We start from the raw sequence: 20,872 nt of genomic DNA, 5'->3' as shown, positions 1-20,872 counted from the left end.
TGCTTTAGCAGACCAGGTGCTCGGGAGCAGCAGCAGCTGAATGCTGTAGCTGTCATATCTTGCATGTGAGCTCCCAAAGGCATCTCGTGGGTCACTGCAAGTAGCAGAGTGCTGGACTAGATGGACTCTGGTCTAATCCAGCAGGCTCTTTCTTATGTTGGATCGCATCTAACTTTTAGACCTTGATACTTGATGACCATGCGGGCTGGAGCACACTTTGGACTTTGAAACTCTGTGGATTCAGTCTTGCCAGGTAACATCTGGATCTTGCAATAGTGCTTGTAAATATTTAGCTTTATTATTTTATCTTCACTGTTCACTACTTTTGTATTGTGTATCCTGCACATTCTTTGAAAACATTGTTTTAATTATATCTTGTGATGAGGGTTTTAAGGCTTCAGTTTGAATCCCATACTTTAGTCCTTATTGGCTATAGTTATCAGAATAATTGCTTTCTGGAACTCATCTTGTAAGCATCCAAACTTACAGGCTGACTTCTTGATTTTTGGGAGGGCTAGAGGCCTGTGTAACCCCTATGCTAAAAATGGGATGACCCAAAAAGGGGTGGAGTCTGAAAAGAAGCAGAAGGCTGCAGAACTCATGAGGTTGGAGAAAGCAAGGCTACCAGGCTGGGACCTTGATTGATTTTTATAAGCCAGTGATAGCGAACCTTTTCGAGACTGAGTGCCCAAATTGCAACCCAAAACCCACAAAACCTGAATACTGAGGTTTTAATTTAGAAAAAACGTTTGGCTCCAAGGTGTGTGTTACTCAGGATTAAGCTTGGTGGTAGTCGTTGGGTTTGCTTTGAAGCAACCATGCAACTCTTCCAACAGGTGAATCACGACCCTATGAGGGTTTACTCAGCAGCAAGCCCCATTGCCAGCAACTGAGCCCAGGTAAAGGATCACACTTTAGTTCTTCCCATGAAAATCAGTGGGGTTTAACAGCGCTTAACAGGGTTACCTACACTGCTTCCCCAAAACTAATAATTGAGCCCAATGCCCAGGCCAGCCTAGATGTGTGTGTGTGTGTGTGGGGGGGCGACTCTGCGTGTGCCCACAGAGAAGGCTCTGAGTGCCACCTCTTGCACCCATACCATAGGTTCGCCACCACTGTTATAAGCCCTTAACACCTTGTTTAAGGTAACTGCAATGTTGTTGGGAACTAGTGGGAAGGGAGTTGTTTATTTTTGCTATATTGTAAATGTTAGAATTTATTGTTTCAGGGTTTTTGTGTATGTAAATGGTGAGAGTTTTTCTGGGGACCTTCAACATCTTGAATCCAGTTCACCAAGCCTCTGGAGTCTCCATGAGCCAACCACCAGCGGGAAGAATGGACATTATCAGACTGTAATTAGAAGGACTTGGAATGAAACTTGAACAGGACCTTGGAGTGTTAAGTTAAATGTTAATGTTTGATAATTGTCATATGTTAAAGTAAACCAGTTTGTTTAAAATTTAGTTGTTGCAAACTCCTTCCAAGTTCTGCCCCACAGAACCCACAAGCTGAGGTTACACTTGCATACCGGTAGCAGTTCTAAGCAAACCAATACTTTTATAAGTCCATTAATGTCAATGGTTTGAGAAAGGTGTAACTCTGCTTAGGACTGTGCTGTTAGCTCCTTGGTCTTTGGCTGACAGGGTAGTAAGGGATTGGTAGTAGTGTTACTCTAGGGGGTGAGGATTCATACTTCAGCAGTTTGTAGTTTTGCCTGGTATTAACCCATCACCCTAAAGGAAGACTTTCTCCTGTGTTCTCCTATGCATTGCCCAGGGAAGCCTCCCAGTGGAAACACTGAGCAATAGCAACAAGCCACACGGGCCATTTTTCCATGGCGAAATTGTACCCATGTTAGCATGGAGAATATCCCTGTGCAGCTGGGAACTCTGCACAGTCCCCTAAGCTGCAGAGGGTCTGCCCCAGAGTTGCACCACCATTTTCCCTTTTCCCCAAATTGGAGGTTCTTTTGAAATGCCCCTGTGTGAATCTGTTTGCTTCTGTTGCCATGCAAAACCCCACAGCAGCAGAACCAGGGCCATTTTTCCTGCCTTACTTCTCTGGCCCGCCCCACCAATCAACAAGCACTGGATGCTGACAGAATTGGTGCCCTGCCATCCGCAGCACCTGCATGCCCTGATTTCATGACTAAAATCTGTGTGTGTGAGAGAGAATTGTAGTTCTGCCATCTTGGCATCTGCACACCCCACTTTCATGACTAAAATCCATGTGTTTGTGAGAGAATCGGCGCTTTGCCATCTGTGATGCCCGCATACCTCTCTTTTTGTCTAAAATCCATGTGTGTGAGAGAGAATTGCAGCCCTGCCATCCATGGTGCCCGTTCACCCCACTTTCATGACTAAAATCCGTGTGTGTGAGAGAGAATTGGTGCCCTGACATCTGTGGCTCCCACACACCCCTCTTTTCTGTCTAAAATCCATGTGTGTGTGAGAGAATCAGTGCTCTGCTGTCCGCGGTGCCTGCACATCCCGCTTTCATGACTAAAATCCATGTGTGTAAGAGAGAATTGCAGCCCTTCTGCCTGCGGCATACCCACACCCCACTTTCCTGTTTAAAATCCATGTGTGTGAGAGAGAATCAGCACCCCACTTTTCTTTCTAAAATCCACAGTTTTTCCCTCTGTATTTTCCCCCCACTGCAATGAAAGCCACATCTCTTATCAACAGGGAAGAAGTTTTGGGTTCAGAGTCATTTAAAACTAGTGAAAGTCGGTGGGGGAATGGGGGAAGAATCAGCCAATCAGAACACGGCAAATGGAGGTTGTCCACACATGTGCAGAAGAGCTTGCGGAAGAGCTTGTGGTGCAAATGGAAAATCCCTGGGCTCATGCGGAAACAGCTGGGGCATAACGCACCGGCCCTGCCTTGAATCCCGGGAAGAAACGGGGCCCAATGTGGAATTAGAAACAGAAGAAAAACTCCACAACACATAAGATCTCAGGTCTACTCAGGGGCTATTTTGACAGTGCAAAAAAGATTGTGGATTCCCCAGTCACTCAGCCCCACCCCATTAAAAACAGGATAATTTTTTGAGGGTTGAGGCTTTTTAAAAACTTGGAAATTTTCCAAACATTCAGTATTAATTCAGTATTATTGTGTAAACACATTCTCATGTTTTAAATGTTCAGGCAAATTTTAGCGATCTAGAATGTCTGCCTGTCTAGCTTCATTTGAGAGTAAACAATTGGTCTCAGTCTATCTATTATACTTGAAAGTCTGAATTTGATTGTTCCTAATTCATCACACTGCTGGACATAGTAAGCTGCTAGTTATGGATATGCTAACAACTGGCAGACTACTACTAGGTATACTAAAAGTGCCATCCTAAGCAGAGTTACTCTGTACTGTAACTTTGTACTGTAACATGCATGTTACAGTACAAAATTACACAGCCTTAAAATTTTAATCCTGACTACTAAAAGCCAAATTACCGTAAAACATATTGTATTAAACATCTGGGAAAAATGCTCAAGCTCAAAGGGAAAGATTAATGCATTTAAAGCTACATTTTTGTGTACTGTAACGATTCCAATGTTAAAAATTTATGCCATGCAAAATGTTTAAACAAATAAACTCATCACTAGATGGCACTGAATCATGATAAGTTCAGATTTGGCTTCATAACAGTACTAATTTAGCCCAAAGCCTTTGCATTAATAGATCAGCACCACAAATATAGACTATTCAGCAGCAAAAATTTCCCTAGGATGCAAATAGAGTGTCCACCTTGCCTGGTCAAAAATAAAATACTGAGAGTGGGAACCTGCAAGGACTTGCGAGGGTCATCCCTATTTCCCCTCCCCCATTATTTCCTCTTACCCTTTCCTGAAAGCCCCTATAGTTTCTCTCCCTTTCCTGCTTCCTTTTATCCTTTTGTGCTTGCCAACCTCTAGGTAGGACCTGGATATCTCATGGAATCTGAACAGATGTTCTAAGTACACAGAACAGTTGCCCTTAGGGCTGCCAATGCCAGGTTGGATATTGCCAGAGATTTGGGGTGGAGCCTTGTAAGGGTGAGATTTGGGGAGGGAAGCAACCTCAGCATGGTTTAATACCATAGAGTCCATCATTGAAATCAGCCATTTTCTCGTAGGAAACTGACCTCTGTCATCTACAAAGCAGTTATAATTCTGGATGATCTCCAGCCCCCACCTGGAGGTTGGCCACCTAGTTCCCTTGGAGGAAATGATTAATTTGGAGGGAGGCAACCCTAACTGTGAATAGTCTCTCAGCACACAAAATTTAACTCAACCCTACACTGTTCACATGTCACCTTCATGTATTGCAGCCATTCTTCTGACACTGGAAATAGTGTTCCTAGCAGGAAATTGTATAGTGCAGTCCTAAATATAGTTACATCCTACTAAACCATTGACTCTAATGGCTGCATTATGTCTTCCTTAAGACTACATATTAGTATTGAGCTCAGAGTCTGATCTATTTAGCTTAAATGTAACTTTTTGAACAACAAATATACAAAAAAGCAAATAACCCTGAATTCTTGGAATTTATTGTAACCAATTTTTGTAACACTGGACTGTCTCAGTATAGTCAGATAATACATTTCAAGCACTGACATATAAAATCAACCTTTTAAGAGCCTACCAAAGTTACTCCTCCCCACTTTAAAATGGGTATAAAGTTGATGACTATGAAAACAAACTACACAAATAGAAATATAAAAATTGAAAACACTGTATCATACAAGAAAATTCTGATAGAGAATAAGATTATATACACAAATATTTATATAGGACATATATAGTAATGATTACAGTTTCCTGCACTGAAATTTATGAAATAAAATACATTGAAAAATACTGGTTATGGTACTTTCACATTCCTTGTGTTCTCCTTACATCCCTTTGAGTCACAATGGAAGACAAATTACAGACCAAGATAGAACTTGTTCAATATCTTAAATTAAAATAGGATTATGCAGGATCAGAAGTCAGGCTGGTACAGACATGATGGTGCTCACCAAAAATAGTCTTTTTGTGGTGAGCAAGACTTATTCAGGCACTAATGGTTAGAAGTGCTTACCAAATCTTAGAAACAGTCAGCATGATGATAGTCACCTTTAAAAAGACTTCCAAATTTTACAACTAGGGTGTAGCTCAAAGTATTTTTGAGAGTAATACCGTGTTTCTCTGAAAATAAGACAGTGTCTTATATTAATTTTTGTTCCCAAAGATGTGGTATGTCTTATTTTCAGGGGATGTCTTATTTTTCTGCTCCACAGCTGCATGCTCTGGTGTTCTGTTTGACAGGCATGCTTCCAAACAAAAACTTTGCTATGTCTTATTTTTGGGGGATGTTTTATATTTAGCACTTTAGCAAAACCTCTACTAGTCTTATTCTCAGGGGATGTCTTATTTTCGGAGAAACAGGGTACAAATGTGCTAATGTATAGAATGCCTGTTGAATGCTACAGATAGGATAGAAAGTGCATTTTTATAACTAAAACCCAGCTTTACTGAGTCATTTTTCTCTGTTAAGTGCAGTGCATCTAATGGGAGATAGGTTAGGAATATCACCACATTCTTCAGGTAATGCTAAACTTATAAGTCCTGCAGAAATCAATTTTAAGAGACAAAAGTTTATGTTTGAAAGGGGATATATGTAGGTATCACAGAAGAATTTATTAACATACCCCTAATGCTGAGCATTCCTGTGATCATAATTTGATTAATATAACTTATTGCTTAATGAGTAAAATACTTACCAAACTTGGTGTGCACAGCTTATGCAAAAAACTTGATTTGATTGTACTTGGTAACTTTATGAATAACTATTTTAAACAACAATTGTTTCTTTTATTTGCTCCTCTGTGCCTATGTATATACACTATACATACATATATACACTCTTAAGTTTGGCAATTACATTTGAAAATTTGATGATCTCAGCTTTTGGATAACTTACAAACATTTCAGCTCCACTCTGTGTTTGAAAAGACACTAGGGTAACTCTCAAACATCAGCGTTGCCTTCTGGTATTCTAGAAATGGTGGTTGTCAAAACAATCACAGTAACAGACTGTTTTGAGAACTAAGTACACTATAAACTCTGTGCATTCCCCAGCACACTTTTTTTAAAAAAAATTCTCTCCAAGGCCAGAAAAGCATGGCACAGTCTTTGATAGATAAATAACTCACCCTTATAAAAGGGTGATTTAATATTCCATAGGTTCCTAGTAACATTACTAGTAAAGTCTTTGGAATCTTCCAGTTCTTCGCTGGAAGTATTGTCCCCATCTGTGTGTGGGGATGATGGCAGTTGACATTTCCAGTAGGAAAGGAAAGGCCCCTTTCTCTTCTCCTTCAGATTAATGGGGTTTGGAACCTGGAGAGTTGTATACCCAGTCCAGCATAATGAGGGTCATGCTTCCGATCATAAAAATGACTCCGACAGTGAGGAATACTGCAGCCTGAGAAGGCAAAAAAAGAAAATCTCAGATGAATATAGAAGAGAGTTGTAATTATTGGAGCAACCAAACCCATTACTGGCCTACTTACTCCAATCTTCTGTGGGGACTTCAAAGGCTCTTTTTTGACAATACGAAGGTAGAAGGCAGCAGGAAGAATAAAAATCAGCATTGTGGCAGCCGAAGCACCTGGGGTAGGAATGCAAATAGTTTTGATGCAGTAAAAGAACCAACAGGGAAAAAAAGCAATAAGCAGAGATATGTAGATATATATCTCTATAACACAATGTGTTTTGGCTAAAGCATAACTAAGCAAAACCCACCTGAATAGAAAGAGTTAACTATAGAAGCATGAGAGAGAGAGAGAGAGAGAGAGAGAGAGAGAGAGAGAGAGATCACTTCTGATTGGCTGGGAGAATGCCAGTTAATCAGTGGATAGTTAAGACAGTTGAAGGAGAGTTTTGAATAGGTGGAGGTTGAGTGAACAACTCTGTACTCTTTGCTGAAAGCTTGGCTTTCTGAGGGAATAGTCAGACAAATGTGGCTAGTATGATCTGGTAGCAGTTGAACACAGACACACACAGGAATATTGGCTGGTTCTGGTCTGGAACATATATAATTTTGGTCTGAAATATGTATAAATTCTCTACAAGTTGTGGACATTCAAGATATATGGTGAAAATCCATATTCTTTTTAGAGACTTTGGTGATTTAAAAGGATTTAAATTTTCTTAAATTTTTTTTTTTGGAAATAGAATTTGTAACTGTATTAGGAAATAAGTAGTACAATATAGGAATTAATATACGTGTTAATGTTTGTATGTTTTAGGCACTTTATTGCACATTTGTAGAGCACTTGCACCCTTCTTCTCTGTATTTATGTTTCTGTTTTAAGCCATTGGGCATAGTTATTAGAAGGTCTTTTTATACAATACTCGCGTTGTCCAAGATATATTGTAATTTGAACCCAAGTGGCATAGTCAAGAAAGATTTACTATCTCAGCCAGCAACTGGGCCATGGACTAGAGTTCTTTTATTGTACACAGAACCTGTCACATTTCATGTGCTCCAAAAGGGCTTTTGTTACTATGGTATTTACATGTATTTATTTGTTTACTTTACATTTATTTATTTACTTCATTTATACCCTGCCTTTCTACCTAATGAGCTGTATACCATCTCTTCCATTTTATCCTTTCTACCTAATGAGCTGTATACCATTACCTTCTCTTCTATATTATCCTTACAGCACTATGAGGTAGCTTTAACTGAGCAAGCTCCCATGGCATAGTGGGGATTATAAGCAAGCCCTCTCAGATTCTAGTTGGACACTGTGACCACTGCACAACACTGGATATCTCTCTAAGGCCCCTTCCGCACACGCAAAATAATGTGTTTTCAAACCACTTTCACAACTGTTAGCAAGTGGATTTTGCCATTCCGCACAGCTTCAAAGAGCACTGAAAGCGGTTTGAAAGTGCATTATTCTGCATGTGCGGAATGAGCCTAACATAAGCTATTTCTTTTTCATTGATGGCTTGGTAAACTAGGATTTAAAAAAGAAGTTTACCTATGAATCCAAAGATATCTTTAATACTAGGCACAAAAATTACTAATATGTTGTTAAGTGCAAGGATTACTGCAGCAATCAGAAAATGCCTTATCCAACTGAAAGGCCTTTTTGAGAACAGAAGTGTAGAAACTGATGTTCGAATCTGTAAAAAAGTAGAAATAACAGATCAGCATATTTTGTTTATTTTAGGATATACTGTTTGCATGTCTGCAGCAGGAAATATTAATTAAATTATTAAATAAAATATTGTATTAACATCAATAGTAGCATATGAGATAAATGGAAATATATAGGACATAAACAGAAAATTAGATGTTCAAAGAACACTAGTAATAATGAAGTGCAATAGAGAGAATATTCTTAGCCTCATAATAAAATACTCAGAGAACCTTCCACAATAATTGGAAATTCTTTTTCTGTAATATTTTCAGTTAAAAAAATGGAATGTACTCAATCATTCAATTTTTAAAAAGCCATCAAGAAAATAGGAGATGCACCAGGAGGGCAATCCTATGAAGATCACACCATTCCAAATCCATTGAAAATGGGTTGAGAAAGTATAGCTGTTTTTAGAAGTCTAGTTCAAATTTCTTCACCAACGTTCACAACCTGAACAGCATTTTGGCAGCTTTCAGACTTAACAAGTAGGTAAAAGGTCAACAGTAGCTCTGCTGCCCAACTCCAGATAGTGTTACACTGAAATTCTCTGACCGGTTCAAGAAGTTCTAAATGCAGAATCTCAGCGGTCAACAAATTGTTTTGCCAGAATATTGGGGTTTATTCAGAGCCCCTAACTCAATGTAAGTTTTACTACTGACTTGAAAAGCACGTGGAGAGTACTTCAGGATTCCAGATTCTTTCCCATAATCAAATTATTCCAGTGATCAGCCCCTGTGTGCATGACTTAAGCTACACAACAGTGGCACCCAAAGACAAAGAAAGGGTTGTGGTGAAATGTCATCCCTCTCACAATGTCTTCTAAATGCCAAGTTTCAGAGCTTGTATTTCTTATGGTAACGAATGAAGCCCAAAGAGAACAAAAGGACCTAGGGGCTGGAAGAACTTCAGCAATGGGGACTTTGAGTCTTAGAAGTTAATATAATTATCTATTTCTTTGCCTTCTCTAACTAATGAATTTCCAAGAAAATAGATTTGGGGATTTGGGGAAACAAGAGGCTCTCCTTTTAAGAAGGGACAGTTATTTGTTGCAGATACAGAATCCACATCACACACACAAACACACACAGATGCTTCAAATAGTGAGAAACTTCACAGGGATGCTGAAGGAAACACACATAGGCACACGGTCTGAAGAGACTGACCAATAAGATGGAAATTGAAGGTAAAATTAAAGTGAACACACTGCACAGCCTGAACAACAAACCTGGAACCATTAAGAAAATGTACCCATCTCTTTAACATTTTAGGAATAATTTACAGACCAAGTGGAAGAAGACTGTATTTATTTAATTTTTCCCATGCTCAGATTAGGTTAGGGCTGGAGATCTCCAGGAATTACATCTGATCTCCAGACTACATAAATTGCTTGCTTGCTTGTTTATTTATTTAAATACTCTTCTGAAAGTGAATTGAGAGCGGATTGAAATATTCAAAATGTGTGATAGTGCAAAGACTTGTCAAGCAGACAAGGGAAACAAAAGGGGGAGGAGGTTGCCAGCTCAAGCCTGAGAGCCTACTGATTCTGTCTGTTTTCACACACATTGAATAATGTACTTTTAATGCACTTTATTAATCACTGGCAAGTGAATTTTCCTGTTTCATAAACTGAAAGTGCATTATCCACTTCCCCTTTTTGCTAACTGGTAGTGCTTTCTCATGAACTGGGCAATTTGGGACAAATTTTGGGACAAATTTTGGGACAAATTTTGGAGTGTCCAGCGTTTGTTGGGCATACAGTATTACTTTTCGCTAGATGTGGCATGGTGCTTGAAAGCAGGGCCCAAAAGAGACCTGTGGAACAGAATGCAAGCATCACTCCTTGCAATAAAAGAGCCTTTCCAGACCTTGTGCTGCCATGATTTGAGAAATTCAGTCTGCTGTGAGCCATTATACTATGTAAGCTAGGAAAGTCTGATGCATACTGTGAGGGTTCCATCAACAATACATGCATTTTTCTTTGGGTGGCTGTCACTTTTCCGAAGAAAGTCTAATTAGTATTGTTTTGGCAACATATGCAGGATCCCTCACCCACTGAAAACAACTAAATGGATATCACAGAACCAAGCTGTATTTTTTCTTTTCCTTGGTGATGACCTTGCACCTAGCCATTTTTTCTAAAAATGATAGAAATGACCACCACTGCAGTTGTTCAGGTAGCTGAGGACTTCATGAATTCTCTTATGACCCATCTCCAATACCTGTCTTTGAGTGCAATAAGCTCAACTGAATAGCTAATTTTATGTATAGTAAATCAGTTAAGGAGAAAACCAAATCTACAATAGAAGTCGAAGAAGAATGTGGATTATACCCCATTTTTCTTAACTGAAAGGAAACTCAAAGCTGCTTATAAACTCATTCCCTTCCTCCCCACACAACAGATATCTTGTGTGGTATGTGGGGCTGAGAAAGTTCTAGAATTGTGACTAGCCTAGCTTCCTGTGGAGGAGTGGGGAAATAAACCTGATTCATCAGATTAGAGCCTGCTGTTCATGTGGAAGAGTGGGGAATCAAACCTGGTTCTCCAGATCAGAGTCCACTGCTCTTAACCACTACACCACACTGACTCCCAAAAGCAAAAGGTCATTGCAAAGGAAAGCAAAGAGGTTACTATATTGATTTAGTATATTTTTGTTCCACCCTTTCTTGAAGGAGCTCTAGGTAGCATACATTATTCTTCCCTCCTACTCCCTTTTATCCTTGAAACAGCCCGTGAGGTAGGTTAGGCTGGGAGAGCATGACTGGCCCCAAATCACCCAGTGAGCTTCATGACCAAAAGGGGGCTTGAACTTGCACCTTCCATATTCCAGTCCAACACTCTAACCATTACAACTCACTGGCTAATTTATAATCTGTCTAAAATGAAGTTTCTTTGCTTAATGTAGGAAAGAGATAAGGTTGATACACAGTCACAAGATACTAGCCCAATCCCCAGTATCTAGGTTACAAGAGGCCAACCCCTCCCCTCCCCCCCCCGCCCAGCAAGAAAGTTGATTTTTTAAAAACTGCAAACCCCTTAAGATTTCCACTTCTTAGTTGCAGGCATAATATTTTCAGTTGTAGGCACAATCTTTTCTAATGAGCTTTCCACCAAGCCCTGGGACATTAACCAAGGGAAAACTGACATAGGTCTTCCAAGGAAACACTGGGGGAAAAGCCTATTAGAAAGGGATAAAGCATAAATGATTGAGTGGAATGGAGAAAGTCTGGAGTCCATGCCCTATGAAGAATGGATTAGGGAGGTAGGGATGTTTAGCATGGAGATGCGAAGGTTAAGGGGGACTTGATGGCTATGTTTAAATATTTGAAGGGATGCCATGTCGAAGAGGGAGTAAGCTTGTTTTCTGCTGCCTCAGAGACCAGGACATGGAGTAATGGATTCAAGGTGCAGGAAAAGAGATTCCACCTAAACATTAGGAAGAACTTCCTGATGGTCAGAGCTGTTTGACAGTGGAATTCACTGCTTCAGAGTTGTGGAGTCTCCTTCTTTAGAGATTTTTAAACACAAGCTGGATGAACATATGTTGGGAGTACTTTGATTGTGATTTCCTGCATTGCAGGGGGTTGGACTTGATGGCCTTTGGGGTCTCTTCCAACTTTATGACTCTATGATTCCACCTTTTCTGGCAGTCATTTTGGATTATCTTTCTTCTCACAGCTCTTGGGAAGATAAAAATCCTAAAGAGAGAATGGATCTACAGCTAAGGAAAACTGAGGTGCTTGCCTGATTCTCTGGTTGAAAACTCTTTGAATGAAGGTAGCCCTGTGTTACAGTGGCCCCATCCACTGTTACAGTGGCCACATCCTTTCTGAAAAGCTTGGCAGGTGCCAAGGGAAGTACTAAGGCTTTCATGGCACCACACCTGGGAACCCATGGCAGGATGAAATATTGTTAAGTGAACAAATGCATTTTCATAGATGAGAGAGAGAGCACATATCTCAGATATGAGCTAGTAACATATGAATAGCTTTTTGACTTACGGGGAACAAAACAATTGGCACAGTCAGGGTCACAGCCACAAGCACTGCAAAGCGAACCATCAAGATCAGAGTGTCAAAAGTGTACACTCTGGTATATGTATGAAGTAGCTCATCTTCAACTTCCCCTACAAAAAAGAAATTTAAAAAACCTCTTTCAGACAATTCCTCATTTATTGAATATAAATATCGCAAAAGGTAAAGGCAATTGAATAAAGGCATCATAGTTTCACAAGATAACACGTGTTAGAACTGACAGTATTTTCTTGCCTTAGCTCTGATATTCCTACAGTACAATCCTAAACAGAGTTGACTTCAACTGTTAACACTGCTTATGATTGCAATGAAAATGTAATTGTTGATAAGAATTGCTTGTCATCTTGCAAATGGAGAGGCTGAGTAGCTAAGGTAGCTGCCACAACCAGGCTTTGTTTTGTGTAGATGTAACACTTAACCATGGTTCATACAATCCACTCTTGGCAAGTCCAGTTGAAAACATGGCTTCATTTCTTGATTTCAGTTGATTTTTAATTAGGGCTTAGGAGCTGAGTTGTAATGATTAAACATGATAAAGAAAACCAACCATGGAGACCTCAGATTTTCAAAGCCATTTCTTTTATACTGTGCAATAATTATAAAGGAATTTTAGAATAGTAAGTAGAGCACTTGCAAGAACTTGCATGGGGGATCTCATTGGTGGATTCCGCACAGCAGATGTATAATGGGTTGCAGTCATTATAAAGGAATCCACTTATTTCTGTTTGCATGAGTGCCCTTCACTCGTTCAGATAGTGATCAAAGCCAATGCAAATAATTTGGGCTGCTTTCGTGCCTTTGCACGGAGATGGTTCTCTCTCTCTTTTTCATTTCCTGAGACACATGCGTAGCTGTGCAGGCATACATAAAGGAACCCCCACAGCCATGACAATTGTTCCACAATCATATTGGCTGCACCTGTGTAGCTGCTCATCTGCAACACACAAAAGAAAAAAAGAAAAAGGGACCTCTCTGCAATGGCTGGGCAATAATAAATGTGTTGCTGTAGATCAGTTCATACTCGCTGTTGCTGCCACAGGTAGAAAATGTGCTTGGAGGACTTTGTATAGTGTTGGGCACTCAGAGAATCTACCCATAATGTGCTGCACAACCTGCACAGAATGGTGTGGGAGTGGATTCTCCCTGACAGTGGACAGCACAGAATATAAAGTGAAAGAGTGGAAGGAAGGTAAATTAAGTACTTCCTACTAGTTTGATGATTTTTGAAAATATTGGGTTGAGGGGAATATAACAGGCCAAACTTGTTTTGGGAACTGGACCTGTGCAAAATCCCCCCCCCCCAAATGGTTTATATAACGTTATTTGACCAGTACAGAATCCACCATTTACTTCCCTCTCATTATTTTCTCATTCCTTTTCCTGAAAGCCCCCAAAACCTCTACCCTTTTCCTGCTTCCCTCTTTCCTTCCCACCCTCTAGAATACCTACCTTTATCTGTCTTGCTGTCTTCACTTTTCTTTTCTATCTATCCCCTGGCAACTGTTCCCTGGGAAAAATCTGGTCCAGTTGCTTAGTGGGGAACTTGCAAGGGCTTACAGGAGTTTGTGGGAATTGTCTTTTCTGTCTATGGCCATAATTACTGAATCTAAGCAGCCACAGAGGAGGTAATGTTGAGAATTGGAAATGTTGATGGATTGGATCCTGCCAGCTTTTTCATTTCACCTTACCTAATTTTCCTCCTTACTGCAGCCCCTATCCCACATGTATTTTGTCCTTGCAGGTCCCATGATCTCCAGCATAGCTTTTTTGGTGATTGAAGGGGAACCCTTCCTCCCTTTCTCAACAGTGGAAAAGCTGGTTGGATTCAACCTATTATTCCTTCATGAAACTAGACGAGCATTTTGTAAATCAGAAGAAAACCCAGTCAATGAGGGAAAATAGTACAAGGAAACAGGTTTCATGAAAAAAGATTAAAAAAACCTGGACCCTGAATTTTATCAGTTTTCTAGATACTTACCATAAAAGGTAAGATAGCCAAACAAGGCAGCTAATAGATACATGACAAGCATTCCAGTGATGGAAACATTGGAAACATTTTGCATCCGTTTTCGTGATCGGCTGCAAGAGAAAATATTAAGAAATAATATACAATCAATTTATAATGGATTTCCAAGAAATAAATGAAGACAGAAGAGTATATACATACACATGGAATTGTCTTCTACTGAGTCAGACCTCTGGTCTGTCAAAATCGGTAGCAGTTGTCTGGGGTGTCAGGAAGAGGTCTTTTGCATCACCTGCTTCCTGATTACTTATAACTGGAGATGATGGGGATGGAATCTGGGAGCTTCAGCATGCAAACAAAATGCTACTGAGCTACAGTCACAGCCACAATGGTCAATCCCAGTAATGGCTACCTGTGATCATATAACTGGAAATGCCAGTGATTAACCCTGAGCTGTTCTACATGCAAAGCAAGTGCTCTACACCCTAAAGGCTTTCAATAAACTGTCATTTCAGGTACATATATTCCAGAGGTACCGTATATACTCGTGTATAAGTCGACCCGCATATAAGTCGAGGCACCTAATTTTACCACAAAAAACTGGGAAAACTTATTGACTCGCTTATAAGTCGAGGGTGGGAAATGCAGCATCAATTGAGGCATCAGTAGGTTAAATGTTTTTGAATATTTATTTCAAAGAAAAACAGTAAACTGGCTCTGTAAGTGGAAAAGAGGGTCAACAAGAACAATATGGTATCAACAATAACTTTAAAAGTACAAAAACCTTAGCTCAACCAGCAACCAAGCTAAAACACAAGAGTTAAAATCCTTCAAAACTGGATTTTTCATCATCATCTGTATGTCCAAATGCAACCCAACTTAGATTTTAAGAGGGATATTATCAGAAATGAAAAATCTACTATTAGCTTCCATTGTAAACAATGGGGGATGGGGCATCCCCTTTGGGGGTCAATAACTTTGGATCCCCTGACCCAAACTTCACCAAACCTGGCTGGTATCATAAAGAGACTCTCCTGATAAGACCAGCCAAGTTTGGTGAAGTTTGGTTCAGAGGGTCCAAAGTTATGGACCCTCAAAAGGGTAGCCCCATCTACTAATAGCTCCCATTGAAAACAATGGGGAATGGGGGCACCTCCTTTGGGGGTCCATAACTTTGGACCCCCCAAACCAAACTTTACCAAACTTGTCTGGTATCATCAGGAGAGTCTGCTGAGGGTACCCTGAAATTTTGGTGCCTCTAGCATAAAAACCGCGCCCCCTGCTGGCCGGCAAAGTAAAAACACACAACAAATTTTAATGACCCGCATATAAGTCGAGGGGAGCTTTTTCAGCATTAAAAATGTGCTGAAAAATTCGACTTATACATGAGTATATACGGTACATACATTCCAATATATTGCATATATTTATTTCTGACCTACTCATCTTGAAGTATTTATTCCAACTTTTGTATCAGTTTTGAATTGTATTGTTAGGTATCCCCCCAATTAACTGTTATATACCTCCCACTCAACAATTCTAGTTGTGTGATAACTTGACAGCTTAAACAGAATATTCTTAGTGTCTCACACAACTATAGATTTACTGTGGGAAGACCAATGTAAATTGCAAATATGGCATTACACTAGTTTTTGTCAAATGTTCCCACACACAAACACCTTGATTTTTCCTGAGACTGTTGTACAGATCTATTTTATTAACTTCATTAAAAAAATAATTGGAAGCTGTGTTTGTTTCTGTGCACATGACATACGAACAGAGTTCATTTAGAAAAACAACAAAGGGAGAAGGAGCGTAGTGATCCTACAAGGAAGGCTATTCTTCCCAATTTGTTATAGACAGACTGGATAACGTATTCATGTCATTGGGAAGGCAGGATCAGTGAATGAAATTTTTTTGAACCTGCTGTGGTATTGTAGAAAAGCAGGAACAGAATAGAAAGCAGAAATATCAAAATGTTCCCTGCTTAAATGCAGAAATTGGAAAGGGTAGATCTCTGAGCAGTAAACTTACTTTTTCAGTTCACTGTAAATGGGCAGCACTTCAGGGTGGCATACAAATGCAAACGCCAGGATTGGTATTGTGTAGGCAGTCTAAAAACAAAACCAAGGATTCCAATTTAGTATAATTTAATATTTCTATGTCTTACTTCAGGTTCCAAGAAGGGCATTGTACTCTTTTGGAATGCTATACAAAAAACAGTATTAAAAAATACTGTGTGTGCATAAAAGAAAACCATAAATAGGGAAAAAAAGAATTGTGATGTCATGGGTACTGAGAATTCTGTACTTCCCAATTTCCTGTACAGCAGGATGCAAAGTAGGCAAAAGCTTCCTATTAATGAAAGATACCTGAGGTAGCTCTTGAGTTATGATGTTCCTTAAGAATGATTGTCTACTGGTCAATTTGAGCAGGAAGTGTAACAAACTGATCTCCTTGCCACTTCCAAAATGGCTGCTCAACTAACTTGAGTCCATTGGATGGGAGGAAAGGCAAGTTGTAAATATGTTAGCTTATTAAAATAAATATGTTAAATAAAACTCTAAGCCTCCTTTATCTTGGGTAACATGCAGGCAGCAAATAGGCCACTTTCTGCAAAATAAGTGAGCAGAGCCTTACCCGTGAGTTAAACACAAAATACTTGGCTTGGCATCTGTCATTGTCCTCACTGTGAGCTTCATATTGCACTCCACTTTGATGCTGATCTTTGGCTTCTTCAAAACTTGAATAATGTGAATGGGTGCTGTCCAACATAAAATTTACTCCTGAATTAGCAGAATTGTTTGGTAACATCACTATGTGTACTGGAACAGTGGTACCATTGTAGGACCAGTTACCAAGATCATTGTCCAAAACAGGCAGAGGACAAGGTATTTGAGACTTTTTGTAGATCACCTGAAATAAGATTATAAAGATGGTCTTTAGTTTTTGGTTGGTAGCACCATTATCCTAAGTAGATGCAACAGTGATGTGATATCAATCAGGATATACTTAATTTGTGACAGAACTTGTGTTGAGAACCTTTGCTGTAATTGCCATTTTAGGTCTATTCCCCACTGAGGATTAGATGCATGATCGTCACGCCAAATATCCAGGTTTCCTGCAAAACTCCCCACTTTTCCAGTGCTGAACACGCATTCATCCCGTTTCTGGTGCTCCCCCCTCAGCACGTATTATTTTAGAACCTGCATGGAAGTAGACCTTTTTAAAAAATGCGCGGGCAATCTGGAACGGTGTGGAAGTTGTGTTTGTGTGTGTGAATCCGGATTATTTTTCCCGCCGCTGGTAGTGACGTGAAGCCTCCCATCCAATGAGAATGCAGTGGTCTGAGTGCAACGGCGCGCAAGTACAGCCTTTTAAAAAATTTCTCGCCAGACTGGAGATGCAATGTGGATCACGAGAAGCAACATAAATGGGCCGGCTTTTGACATAGATTTCGATGACTGAGTAGAAGGCAATACAAAGCAGTGCTACACGTTGTATCCATGTGGATCCGACTACATGGAGGCACGCGGAACAAGGGCTTTGCTTTAATCGCCCGTTTCTTCGTCTCTGTGTAGAGTCGTTCTGTGCATGCTCGCACAGACGTCGATTTGCAAGGTTAAAAATAAAAAAACAATTCCCACCCCAACAGAACGCAGCAGCCAATCAGGAAAGCCCCTGAGTGGATTGTGTGTTCGATCCGCCAACAGTGGGGAGGCCGGCGTTGCTGCTGTGTTGCTGGGAACAAGGATCGTTTGAGGGCCACAAGCTGCGGTGGGGACCATCAAACCGTGATCAAAAGGTGCCGAATCTTTCCCAACTTGGATGTATCTAGATTCATTTTTTCAGTGGGGAATCGACCTTGGTAACTTTTTTAAACTTCAAAACAGATCTTCATTTGGCTCTTGCCTAAAATTTCTGAGGATGGAAGGACCCCTGTCTACAGAGTGCGGCTTCCCCGCATCTGCCTCCTCAGGGATGTGGAACCTTCAAGAATAGTTTGGTGGGAGATGGAAGTTTCTTGGGAAGGGAAAAAAAATCACACTCCTGTTTCATCCACAGAAATTTTAAGTGGAATCCAAGCCCTTGTATTTGCAAATGCAGAGAAGCCATATTAAAATGTCAGTCATATAGAAGACAACTGTGGATGAGTATTGCAAAAATCTGGAGCAATTATCCACACACATAAAGCACTGGGTCACATGTATTTATATTGTAAAAGTTCAACATATGCTAGCAATACTTTCTGTACAATTACTTACCACACTCAAAAAGAATACCATGCAGGTGAGTGAAAATCCACTCGTATAACCAAGGTACCCTGCAAAAACAATAAAGTGAATGCAGAAAAACTTAATCATCAGGTGAAATCAACTTGTTAATTAAAATGCAATTGTAAATAAGAAATTATATATGCATTTGAATAAGAAAAAAGGTTTACCTAAATTTTTTAGAAGTGAAAGTGGAAGAATAACTCCAATGGTCACGAATATCACGAGGTAGTTGCCATTTAGATACCACTCCCTAGAATGATCAGAGAGATGATCTACTAATCAGTTCTGTTAAGATTGTAAGCAGATGAATGATTCTGACTGAATTAAAAATTTGAACACATACTCAGAAATCTCTTGAAGCCCCAGAAATGATCTGATTACTTCAGGAAGTTCATATTTAATAATAAAGAGGTAGCTTGACATGGCTGAAATGAGAAATACATGTAATTTGTAAAGATTAAGAGAGTAAAGCCATAATGATTGAAGAAGTGTATCCAGAACTTTCAAATAACTGAGTTTTCACTGATGAATAAAATTGTTGTGTTTGTTAGATTGTATGGGGAAAACCAGCCATTCAGAGAATTTGGAGTTTGGATATAATTACAGAACACTGAGAATGCCTATTCATTCATTCATTCATTCATTCATTCATTCATTCATTCATTCATTCATTCATTCATTCATTCATTCATTCATTCATTCATTCATTCATTTTTCAAATTTCTAAACCGCCCACCCCTGAAGGGCTCTGGGCGGTGTACACTAGGCCAGAAACAGTACTACACACAATAGGCCAAAACAACAGTACACAAAATAAAATAAATTAAATCAGGTTAAAAACAATTTACAAAATTCATAAAAATAGCAGCAAGAATATAGCAGAATCATAGAAGTATATGGCGCCCAAACCCAAGGCTGGGCAGGGGAGCAGTGTAGATTAGATGTTATATTGGGCGTGCCAATGATGGAATGGCACGCAACACAGGGGCATCCCAGGGAGGAATCTGCGGCCAGCCTCACCAAAAGCCTGGTGGAACAAAACCGTTTTACAGGCCCTGTGGAATTCGCCAAGATCCCGCAGGGCCTGCACATCTGATGGAAGGGTGTTCCACCAGGCAGGGACCAGGGCCGTAAAAGCCCTGGCCTGGGTAGAGGCCAGTCGCACCATGGAGGGGCCAGGGACCACCAGTAAATTGGCCTCTGCCGACCGCAGAGGCCTACCTGGGACATATGGGGTGAGATGGTCACGAAGGTATGAGAGTCCCAAGCTGCGAAGGGTTTTAAAGGTCAACACCAACACCAACCCCACCGCGGCCCAGCTATGAAAATGTAAATTAGAGTACAATTAGAGTACAAATTCAAAGCTGAATGAAGAGGTCAAATTGATTAGAAGGTGTCATCAATATCTTTATCTTGTCTTGTTGTACCCTTAGAAATATTCCAAGCCCCTTTTCTCCTGTCTGCTTTGGCCTGTATACTATCCACTTAGCATAATCTGAAGCCTTCCTTTAGCACAGACAGCATTTACCTCAATTGCTCTTCTATTGGAAAAATGACTAAAGCTGGAGGAGACTGGAAAAAATCTTCAAACTTTGCTGAGTGAAGTGGTGGGAGGCAGGACAGTGCTTTTCTGATAATCAATCAGACTTTTGGAGCTGTTTTTGCTCACTGCAAGAGGAACCATGTAGGTATCCATAAAGTACATGCTTTCTTTTTACCTGCAGGGCAAATAGTTGATAAGGGGAAAATGGCATGCACCAAAAGGTTAACTTCCCTTCCAGGTACTATGGGTTCATCTGATTTGGACATCCCTCTCATGATTGCCTATAATTTAAAAACTGTAGCTGAGAGATCCTGATCACACATTGCTTCACATCAATTACATTTTGACCCCCGGCATCATGTATGCAAGTGCCCTATGAGAGTCTGCCTTAGCATGGCAGCTCACAGGCAGAAGCAGATTGATCCTCTCCATATGTTCTTTCATATCAAACACTGTGTTTTTCAAAACCAAAGCATCTGAGACTAAGTCTGAATTCAGCTCTTCTGAATGCCTTTGCCAGCTGGTTTGCATTCCCTGCTAAAATGGGGCCATTTATTACAGCATTTCTTGTTGTCACATTGATAAGCCAATAGTCACAGTTCATTCTCATATCAAATGAGTTTCCTTTCTGCTTTTTATTTAGGTTTTTTTCCAGTGTCTTACTCATGCCTTCAGACTCCAGTGGGATTTAGCCTAAAAATATTGCCCTAAAAGTTGTCACCAATAATTTTCAGCCACTTGTCAATTTCGGATTGCTGAGAAAACACTCAGTCAGTGTTTGCATGAGATATGTGGTAAGTGACTGTGCTGGCTCATGACAGTGACACTGACAAGAAGGAATATCTCACCAAATCAGCTGTGGACTGGGAGAGGAGA

At 40.1% G+C, this 20,872-nt stretch overlaps 1 protein-coding gene across 2 annotated transcripts in view; it reads right to left on the bottom strand.

The window, feature by feature from the left end:
- Positions 1–5,306: 5,306 nt before the first annotated feature.
- The window catches only part of SLC38A4 (solute carrier family 38 member 4), a 35,652-nt gene continuing 20,086 nt past the window's right edge, over positions 5,307–20,872 (bottom strand). For both annotated transcript variants that reach the window (XM_048499969.1, XM_048499968.1), the window contains exons 7-16: positions 18,797–18,878; positions 18,621–18,703; positions 18,442–18,500; positions 16,817–17,092; positions 16,211–16,290; positions 14,189–14,289; positions 12,178–12,302; positions 8,017–8,161; positions 6,538–6,635; positions 5,307–6,449 (exon numbers count right to left, since the gene is read on the bottom strand). In XM_048499969.1, coding sequence (XP_048355926.1) covers positions 6,348–6,449; positions 6,538–6,635; positions 8,017–8,161; positions 12,178–12,302; positions 14,189–14,289; positions 16,211–16,290; positions 16,817–17,092; positions 18,442–18,500; positions 18,621–18,703; positions 18,797–18,878 — 1,151 coding nt within the window. In that variant the 3' untranslated portion in view covers positions 5,307–6,347. The remainder of the gene's footprint in view (positions 6,450–6,537; positions 6,636–8,016; positions 8,162–12,177; positions 12,303–14,188; positions 14,290–16,210; positions 16,291–16,816; positions 17,093–18,441; positions 18,501–18,620; positions 18,704–18,796; positions 18,879–20,872) is intronic.

This window comes from Sphaerodactylus townsendi, linkage group LG06, assembly GCF_021028975.2.
Source record: "Sphaerodactylus townsendi isolate TG3544 linkage group LG06, MPM_Stown_v2.3, whole genome shotgun sequence".
NCBI classification, from domain to species: domain Eukaryota; kingdom Metazoa; phylum Chordata; class Lepidosauria; order Squamata; family Sphaerodactylidae; genus Sphaerodactylus; species Sphaerodactylus townsendi.
This window is presented reverse-complemented; position numbering and strand designations above follow the sequence as displayed.